The 8,282-nt window shown below is 38.1% G+C and overlaps 5 protein-coding genes across 5 annotated transcripts; 3 read left to right on the top strand and 2 right to left on the bottom strand.

The window, feature by feature from the left end:
- Positions 1-130: 130 nt before the first annotated feature.
- SPOG_04119 (ubiquitin conjugating enzyme Ubc7/UbcP3) lies at positions 131-1,544 on the top strand. Its single transcript, XM_013166381.1, has 3 exons — positions 131-719; positions 953-1,010; positions 1,060-1,544. Exons 1-3 carry the CDS (start codon positions 531-533, stop codon positions 1,311-1,313), a joined length of 501 nt encoding a protein of 166 aa, XP_013021835.1. The 5' UTR covers positions 131-530; the 3' UTR covers positions 1,314-1,544.
- SPOG_04118 (ribosome biogenesis protein Nop8) lies at positions 784-2,145 on the bottom strand. Its single transcript, XM_013166380.1, has one exon. The coding sequence runs from the start codon at positions 2,101-2,103 to the stop codon at positions 1,666-1,668; it is 438 nt and encodes a 145-aa protein (XP_013021834.1). The 5' UTR covers positions 2,104-2,145; the 3' UTR covers positions 784-1,665.
- A 110-nt stretch (positions 2,146-2,255) lies between these two features.
- Positions 2,256-4,055, top strand: SPOG_04117 (ribosome biogenesis protein Nop6). Its single transcript, XM_013166379.1, has 2 exons — positions 2,256-2,710; positions 2,783-4,055. Exons 1-2 carry the CDS (start codon positions 2,442-2,444, stop codon positions 3,906-3,908), a joined length of 1,395 nt encoding a protein of 464 aa, XP_013021833.1. The 5' UTR covers positions 2,256-2,441; the 3' UTR covers positions 3,909-4,055.
- Positions 4,056-4,259: 204 nt separating this feature from the next.
- SPOG_04116 (AP-1 adaptor complex mu subunit Apm1) lies at positions 4,260-5,913 on the top strand. The gene is made up of 4 exons (XM_013166378.1): positions 4,260-4,349; positions 4,424-4,529; positions 4,608-5,255; positions 5,297-5,913. Exons 1-4 carry the CDS (start codon positions 4,288-4,290, stop codon positions 5,759-5,761), a joined length of 1,281 nt encoding a protein of 426 aa, XP_013021832.1. The 5' UTR covers positions 4,260-4,287; the 3' UTR covers positions 5,762-5,913.
- Positions 5,914-5,928: 15 nt separating this feature from the next.
- On the bottom strand, positions 5,929-8,009 carry SPOG_04115 (flavin dependent monooxygenase). Its single transcript, XM_013166377.1, has one exon. The coding sequence runs from the start codon at positions 7,406-7,408 to the stop codon at positions 6,062-6,064; it is 1,347 nt and encodes a 448-aa protein (XP_013021831.1). The 5' UTR covers positions 7,409-8,009; the 3' UTR covers positions 5,929-6,061.
- Between the last annotated feature and the right edge of the window lie 273 nt (positions 8,010-8,282).

Here is an 8,282-nt window from a genome sequence, read left to right as displayed (position 1 = left end):
GAAATAAAATAGGATAAGACTGGAGCGTAGAGTAAAGGCTCGGTTAGGACCTTTAAAGTTTCGAACAGAACTGCGTTAAGCAACTTAATGATGGAACAAACAACTTGTCGTTAAGTCCTTAAACTGCATTCTTACACAAAAAAGCTTATTTTCACAAAAGTCTGGAAAACATATCAAGACGACTCATTCTTTCTGTCAATAAAGGTTTCTTTCATTTTTGTTTTCTGTGGGCTCAATATTGAATTCGTTTCTATTTATAATAGCGACCTAATCATTGGTTTTTTACCGTTTAGTTGAATCTCGCAATCTTACATTTCGCGCTGTATCGCAAACGCAATCTGATATTACTGAACTATAATTTGCTTCGTTATCCATAAACAGCCTAGGGATTTTAGAACTATTTGAACAAGTTGACCTTACAAGGAAGGTTTTTCAAGTATCCATTTCTTATTACAAATATAGCAGAACAAAAAAAAAATACCTGTCTTCTATAAAATTTGCGCTATAAATTAACTTCAAATATCAGCAAAATGAGTAAGGCAATGGCACTGCGTCGCTTGATGAAAGAGTACAAGGAGTTGACTGAGAATGGACCGGATGGAATTACAGCTGGTCCTTCGAATGAGGATGATTTTTTTTTCTGGGATTGCCTAGTTCAGGGACCAGACGGTACTCCATATGAAGGTGGTTTGTATCCGGCGTCTCTTAAATTTCCCTCGGTATGGTTGCGGTTATTTTCTCGACTGCTTATAAAATTGACAAGAAACATGGAAGTTTATGGATGTTTACTTTGACTCTATTGATTATGAGACTTTTCCATTACTAGTAGACATCAATTGAGCTTAGGACACCTAGTTCCAGCCTTGGATGACTATGTTCTTCGGATCATACTTCTGGGGTTTGACGTAGCAGTCTAATTCACAAGGCTATAGTTTTTACTAATCATCTATAGGATTATCCTTTAGGTCCTCCCACGTTAAAATTTGAGTGCGAGTTTTTTCATCCTAACGGTAAGAAACAGCAATTCATTTCCTTATTTATTTGTTAACAAATTTTCAGTCTATCCAGATGGTACAGTCTGTATTTCTATTTTGCATGCTCCTGGTGATGATCCAAATATGTATGAATCGTCATCTGAACGATGGTCACCAGTTCAATCTGTAGAAAAAATACTGCTTTCTGTGATGTCTATGCTGGCGGAACCTAATGACGAGAGTGGTGCCAATATAGATGCCTGTAAGTTATACAGAGAAAATTATGAGGATTATTGCCGTGTTGTTCGAAAGCTAGCTCGAAAAACTTTGGGCCTTTAAAATGGTATTCAAAAAAATAGAAGTATAGACTTATACGTTTATTCTATTGTCACTCTTTTGTATCCATTACTCACCTTTCTTCCCTATGTTCCTCATATAAGCCCTTAAGATCCTTCAGTTACAATTATTTATGTACAAGCAAATAAATTCATCAACGCAAATCTAGTGATATTGTAAAGAGCATGCATGTATAATTAAGCTGCTCCTGTACACCCTAAGGAGAAAAAAACCAAAAATAAAGACAAAGACGAAAAAAAATAAAATGTCTCCGAAAGCTTATATTGTAAGTGCTTAGAAAAGGCCATCAAGAGATATCTGAGCGGTCGGCCATGATAAATTCAAAGTTTTCATTTCAAAGACTTTCCTGTTCATTCGCCTCTAACTCTTCATTTTCATTACTTTTCGCAATTTCGTAGTCAAGGAATAGTTCCATTACCTTCTGTTGATTCCGCACATCGGCTTCATAAATTGCACTCTTATCGTATATATTTTTAAGATGAGGATCTCCACCAGCATTTAAAAGTAACTTGCATATCTCAGAATGCCCATTCAAAGCTGCCCAATGCATGGCTGTATTTCCACTAGAATTTTGTGCATTCACAAGCTCTGAAGATAAATGAGGCAAAATCTTTTGAACGACATGTGTGTGTCCATTGGCGCTTGCCATATGAAGTCCAGAATTTCCGTTTTCGTCTCTACGATTTAGTTCACCAGGGCATTTTTCCAAAATTTCGTCCAGCATCTCATCGTCAGGAGCTCGGCATGCATACACAAGATCGTCAACGTCCATATTTAATTAAACTCACTCCCACGAGGAAAAAAAAAAAAACAACTCTTTCCCCTTTGTTTACGTTAAAAAAACCCCCCAAGAAGATTTAAATGGTGGTTACCGCGGCCAGTCCCATTGGCCCGCGGCACTTCCACCAATTCAGGAAGAATTGTTCTTACTGCTGAACACAAACTGAATATTTCTCTCACTGAGTGTTGTGTCTATTGCAAAAGGTTTTTTGGTTTTGTGTGCCCAATTTTGAGTAATGAAGTTTAATTTGAATTGAATTATTACATTTTTACGTTCTACTATTCGCATAAATTTTTTTTTTATTGTTGGCATTGCAGTTATTGACCCTCATGGACATCACGAAACGCGTTTTTGTTGGAGGACTTTCATCAGCTATACAAGAGAATGATTTAAAGCCACGATTTAGTCGCTTTGGCACTGTCACTGATTTCACAATTGTAGAAAAGCAGCTCCCTGTCGGAACAACTCAGAAATTTGCCTATGTTACATTTCAAACTAACGAAGAGAATTGGACAAAATGTAAAATGTATCTTTCTAAAGCTACCTTCAAGGGGAGCGTGTTAAAGGTTGAAGAGGCCAAGCCATATTTCAAAGATAGGTATGGATATGGATAAATAAACGGACTAATGGAATGAATTTTTTTTATGTTCTTTACTGACAATTATGATAGACTAAATTCAGAGAAAAAGGTTGAGGATGAATCAAGCACTCAAGCTTCTAGTGCTAGTCAATCTGAACTAATACTTCCAAAGGATCCTGTTTTTCACGGAGAAATTGTCCTAAGTGGTAAACATGCTAAAGACATGAATACTGTATCCGATGCAGATGTTAGGAAAGTTCCACCTCGTAAAGGATGGAAGAAGGGACCTTACGGACGAGCAATTGTTCTATTAAATATCTACAACAAGAAAAGTAGAAAAGTCAAGCGATTTTATCCATTGGGTAGAAACTGTTTGCAGAAACTTTGGGGAAAAATCGATCCAAATATGGATAATGCTACAGCATGGTATGACCCGGACAACGATTGCTACCTTACTTACTCAGGAAAAAAGATTCCTCGCTCCTTATTTATACAGCAAGCGAAACAAGTTACTCCAAGGTCAAAATCTGTCGATGAGAATGATTTTGAGAATCGACAAGGAGCCGTTGAAGCTCCTGAAGAGCAGGGTGTACTTACTGATGAACAACTAGACTATCTTCGTCAAAAGGAGAAGGATACGGCAAATTCTGTTTTGGCTGAACTTTTTGGCCAGGCTGAGCCTACTGAGACGTCAAAGAAAGAATCGGAAGCTAGCATCAATTTAGACAATGATAACGAAAGCGAGGAACATAAGACTACCGACATTCCATTGGATGGTTCTCTTCAAATTTCTGTTCCCCAAGAATTTGAGGCTTCTGAGAAACAGGCAGCTGTTGTGAACGTAGATAATCTGAAAGAAATGTTTACAAACAACGAAAATGAAGCTGGAACATTTTCTTTATTTGGTGGTGATGCAGACATTAGCGATGAAAATGAAGAAAAAGGCGAAACAGAATATATGGAAGAGGAGGAGACTCAAGAGCAGCCTTTTATTCAAATGGCAGCCGAAGACGAAAAAGCGTGGCCTATGCTTTTTCCGACATCAAAAAGCTCTTTTTCGTATTTTCGCCCTTGCAGTGAACAACCTGTTCAAAAGCAAGCCTTGGAGTCTTGGTGGAATGAAAATCGTCTGTTTTTGACTAGGGATTACAAACGGAAGCGTAAAGATGCTTTGAAGCGTCTACGACGAGCCCAGCAAAAACAAATTCAAACGTAAAGTTTCAGTATTGAAAGATATTTCTGAAAATTTTTTTTTGTTTAAGCTACTTTCAATTTGTCGAATTGTATTTCATAGAAGCATCAAGGGCCATGGGTATCTATCAACGGTTTATATATATATATTTTTTTTTATGTTTTTTGTAAATCACTCCATACCTATTGGGTGAAGTAGTACATCTTTTAGAGCTTGTCAATAATCTTTAGCAGTTTTCATTCTCAAATAACAGAATATAAGACTGAAATCTTTTCGATATCGCACCTTTCATTTCAGAAAATTAAGAAACCTCACTATTCCTCGGTATTCATAGAGTCAGCATGTTTAGCTGCATCTAGTGTTTCGCAAGTAGCCCAGATACCTACTCCCTGTATTTCCTACAATGGCATCAGCTGTATTTATTTTAAATTTAAAAGGGAAGACCATTATATCAAGGGATTACCGGTAAGTCCTAATGCCATCAATGCTTCCAGTGATGCAAATTATGGTCCTTCATGTAACAAAACTAAACAATGTAGCGCCGATGTTCCCATATCAGCGGTTGAGAAATTTATACCATTAATAACAGAGCTAGAAGAAGAAAATGGGTGTGCAACTCCTTGCTTAACTCATGAAGGAATTAATGTATGTGATGAGCGGGAAGTCACCTGAGACGTTTTTTACGGTTTCTCTTGAAACTTGTCTTCATACTAACCTTGAAAGTATATTTATGTTCAACAAAACGATGTTTACCTCTTGGCTTTATCTAAAAGGAATACTGATGCAATGGAGATGCTTGTTTTTCTCAGAAAATTGGCGGATCTGTTTATAGATTACTTTAAAGAACTTCAAGAAGAATCTATTCGGGATAATTTTGTGCTGGTATACGAACTGCTAGACGAAGTTATGGATTTTGGATTTCCACAGACTACTGAAACGAAAATCCTTCAAGAATATATAACACAGACTTCTAACACTTCACAAACACAAGTTGCACCGCCTATTGCCATGACAAATGCTATTTCGTGGCGTTCGGAAGGAATCCATTATCGTAAAAATGAGGTATTTTTGGACGTTATTGAATCTGTCAATTTGATTGCTGCACCTGATGGTACCATCATCCAGAGTGAGATTCTTGGAAAAGTCCATTTGAAATGTTACTTGTCAGGAATGCCTGAACTTCGTCTTGGTCTCAACGACAAAGTACTTTTTGAAGCAGCTGGTCGTACTATCAAAGGAAATGCTGTTGAAATGGAGGATGTAAAGTTCCATCAATGTGTTCGTTTGGCAAGGTTCGAGAATGATCGAACTATTTCCTTTATTCCCCCTGACGGTGAGTTTGATTTGATGACTTATCGCCTTAACTCAAATGTATGTTACTGAATGTATCAAAAATTGACTAATCTGTTTAGGCACGACCTCTTATATGGGTCGAGTGTGATTCGATCGTTCATTCAGGCTCTCGTATCGAGTTTATGGTGAAGGCAAAGGCTCAGTTCAAGAAGAGGTGTATTGCAAATAACGTAAAAATCATCGTACCTGTGCCAGAAGACGCAGATAGTCCGCGATTCCAATCAAGTAATGGCCATGTACAGTATGCCCCAGAGCAGGCGGCGATGATATGGAACATTAAAAAGTTTTCCGGGGGAAAAGAGTTTTTTATGCGAGCTGAGATGGGTTTGCCAAGCGTTCATGGTGAAGAAACAAACAAACATATAAAACGACCAGTTCAAATGAGTTTTGCCATTCCATATTTTACTACTTCTGGAATCCAAGTACGATACTTAAAGATCACTGAGCCAAAATTGAACTACCATGCTATGCCCTGGGTTAGATATGTTACGCAGAATGGCAAAGAATATGCCATTCGTCAGTGATGGGTTTACACAAATAAAAACAATTTGATAGCATGCACGTTAGCATACTCGCTTACGAAAATTTAATTGTCGCATAGATTGTTTACGATCCTTAACATTTATAGAAATGACTTTCATAATGTAAAAGACGATTTACTTTTACAAAGAATTTATACTAAAGTATTAAGAAAAATATTAAGTGCATTTTAACGTTAAAAAAAAAATAAACCTAAATCAAATGATTGATTCTCTACAAGACAGTTGGGTAAAATTCAAAATTACAGAGGCCTTTTTTCCAATTCACACAGGACTGACGTACTTTTATTTTCGTTGTTCAAGACCAAAAAATTTTGCGCGGATGTTCCACATATCTTCCCGAATTTGAAGCTCTTTAGGGCCCCAATATGGCGCAGGAAATCCGTCTTTAGGATTAGGTTTAGCTTGGAGTGTTAAATCGTGAATGTAATTGATGTACTCGGCATCCTTTGGGAAATTTAATGAATGGTATAAATTCATACGTCCATCTAAAGAGCTTACAAGCTGATCTTGCCATTCCCTTTGCTCTTTGGGGCTTGGAAGAGAAAGACGACCAGACCAAACGCGGGCTAGATAAGCAGCTTGAGCTTGGCTAGTAGGAAAAGGAACAACGTGAAGTGCTAAACCTACAAAAGCAAGGTTAGGATCGGGGATATAGAAGATATGTTGATAAACATTATGAACATGGCTACCATCGGTAACCAGCTTGGTTTCAGGATTGTCATTGCGCTTGTTGAGAGAGGGAAAGGGAAGATTATAAAGATAGCCGGTACAATAGATGATGCGATCAAAGCCTTTTAAAACTTTGCCATTCTTAAGAAAGATTTCTCTCGTTTCAGGATGAAACTTTACGATTTGAGGAACTTGGACGAGTTTCTCATTGACATTCTCCTCGTCAACCAAAAGACTTTGATAGACAGGATTCTTTGCAACTGGCTGTAAATGACGGACTAGATCAGTGGCCGAAGAAGCACCACCCACAACGAGGACGCGTTCGTTGGTAAAGAGTTCCGGTTCGCGGAATTGAGAAGCATGAAGAACAGAACCAGGAACACGTTCAGCGTATTGTTGAAGTCCAGGGACATTTGGTATGAAAGGGATTTCGTAGTGACCATTACATACGGCGACAGCATCAAAATATTCTTCGTTAGAAGGGCTTCCTTTCTTGGTGTTACGATAAGTGACAAGCCATTTATTTTTTGATTTCTCGATGTCAAGAACCTCCGTGGCACGTTTAATGAGAGGAAGGAGAGGTTCTGCAAACGTACGCTGGTATTCTTGTACCGAAGTACGATGGGGGAATTGAAGAGAGCCTTTGGGGAATTGGTGAGTGCTAAAGCCCATGAGTTCGATGGGAGTGTTGGTTTGTAGATCGCGGTACAAGGGTGACGGATAGACGGGCAAAGCGGAAGGCTGTAAGACGGGATTGCTGCTTACGTTTGGCTTAATAGAAGGTGTTGGTACCTTCGGCGGTAGCGAAGAGGTATAATTCCATACACCGCCAGCGGAACCTCGACGTTCAAACAAGACAATGCGTTCGAATGCCTTTTCAGCTAAAAGAGCTTTTGCGGTAACTAAACCTGAAGGGCCTGCACCGATAACGGCAATACTTCTAATGAGAGGAGAACTCATGGGGATATGAACAATGAAACCCGAAAGTGATAATTTAATCGGTAACGGGGCAAGATCAGTCTGTTTGTGACCAAAAAAAAAAATGAGAGAAATAGAGACAGTAAATCACGCCGCTCAACAAAAAAAGGGGAATAAACAGAAAAGAAATGAACGATGTAAAGCAAGAAGGGGAAGATGTTGTATAGTTATGATAATGATAATAAAAGGAAATTCAATAAATAAACGTAAAGAGGAAAGATGAATCGTTCGTCAGAGGGGAAATAGAAATCCAATGCAACTAGCACACAACCTGTTTTATTTAGGAGAGATGACTTCTTTACGTGATGATTTGAATACCTTGGTCTATTCAATGGGAAGAGTTAATTGGATAAGAATATCCTTGTTTTTGGTATAAATCTATTTGTTTCTTTTGCACAACCAAATGAGAAACAATTCCCAAACCGTTTATAAACAACAAAATGTTTTCTAAGAGGAAACGCGAAAAGAATCAACCAAGCCTTTCTTTTCTAAAGTGATATTTTTGCGCTAATTTACTAGTACTCCCTACTATATATAGTTAAGAGACAAATAGATACGCTTTGTAAATAGTGGGACCTGCTTTAGTAATATTAGGACTCAATGATAAAATCCTACACGAAAATTGCATAACACATCTTTCTACATCAGCGCCAATGATTGGGATCTGATGAAATATAGAAACATGCTTGCGATCCAATCACATCCGGGGTTGGTCCCAAGATAAGGAGCCACTTAGGTATTACCGGTACTTTAATGGATAAACTCCGAGGCGTGATAACAAAAGGAAAGAAGCCCCTTTCTGTGATTCAGAGGGAAAAGACTGTTTCCATCAAGAAATTAAGGACGAGGAAATTGA

The sequence above is a fragment of the Schizosaccharomyces cryophilus genome (genome assembly GCF_000004155.1).
Source record: "Schizosaccharomyces cryophilus OY26 unplaced genomic scaffold supercont4.1, whole genome shotgun sequence".
Classification (NCBI taxonomy): Eukaryota; Fungi; Ascomycota; class Schizosaccharomycetes; order Schizosaccharomycetales; family Schizosaccharomycetaceae; genus Schizosaccharomyces; species Schizosaccharomyces cryophilus.
This window is presented reverse-complemented; position numbering and strand designations above follow the sequence as displayed.

What these genes read in the sequence shown, in the direction of transcription:
- SPOG_04119 (XM_013166381.1), top strand. Translation starts at nt 531, where the DNA reads ATGAGTAAGGCAATGGCACTGCGTCGCTTGATGAAAGAGTACAAGGAG. An exon ending in CGTCTCTTAAATTTCCCTCG is followed by an intron (nt 720 to 952) that starts GTATGGTTGCGG and finishes AATCATCTATAG; the next exon opens with GATTATCCTTTAGGTCCTCC. An exon ending in CGAGTTTTTTCATCCTAACG is followed by an intron (nt 1,011 to 1,059) that starts GTAAGAAACAGC and finishes ACAAATTTTCAG; the next exon opens with TCTATCCAGATGGTACAGTC.
- SPOG_04118 (XM_013166380.1), bottom strand. Translation starts at nt 2,103, where the DNA reads ATGGACGTTGACGATCTTGTGTATGCATGCCGAGCTCCTGACGATGAG.
- SPOG_04117 (XM_013166379.1), top strand. Translation starts at nt 2,442, where the DNA reads ATGGACATCACGAAACGCGTTTTTGTTGGAGGACTTTCATCAGCTATA. An exon ending in AAGCCATATTTCAAAGATAG is followed by an intron (nt 2,711 to 2,782) that starts GTATGGATATGG and finishes CAATTATGATAG; the next exon opens with ACTAAATTCAGAGAAAAAGG.
- SPOG_04116 (XM_013166378.1), top strand. Translation starts at nt 4,288, where the DNA reads ATGGCATCAGCTGTATTTATTTTAAATTTAAAAGGGAAGACCATTATA. An exon ending in ATTATATCAAGGGATTACCG is followed by an intron (nt 4,350 to 4,423) that starts GTAAGTCCTAAT and finishes TAAACAATGTAG; the next exon opens with CGCCGATGTTCCCATATCAG. An exon ending in CTTATCGCCTTAACTCAAAT is followed by an intron (nt 5,256 to 5,296) that starts GTATGTTACTGA and finishes TAATCTGTTTAG; the next exon opens with GCACGACCTCTTATATGGGT.
- SPOG_04115 (XM_013166377.1), bottom strand. Translation starts at nt 7,408, where the DNA reads ATGAGTTCTCCTCTCATTAGAAGTATTGCCGTTATCGGTGCAGGCCCT.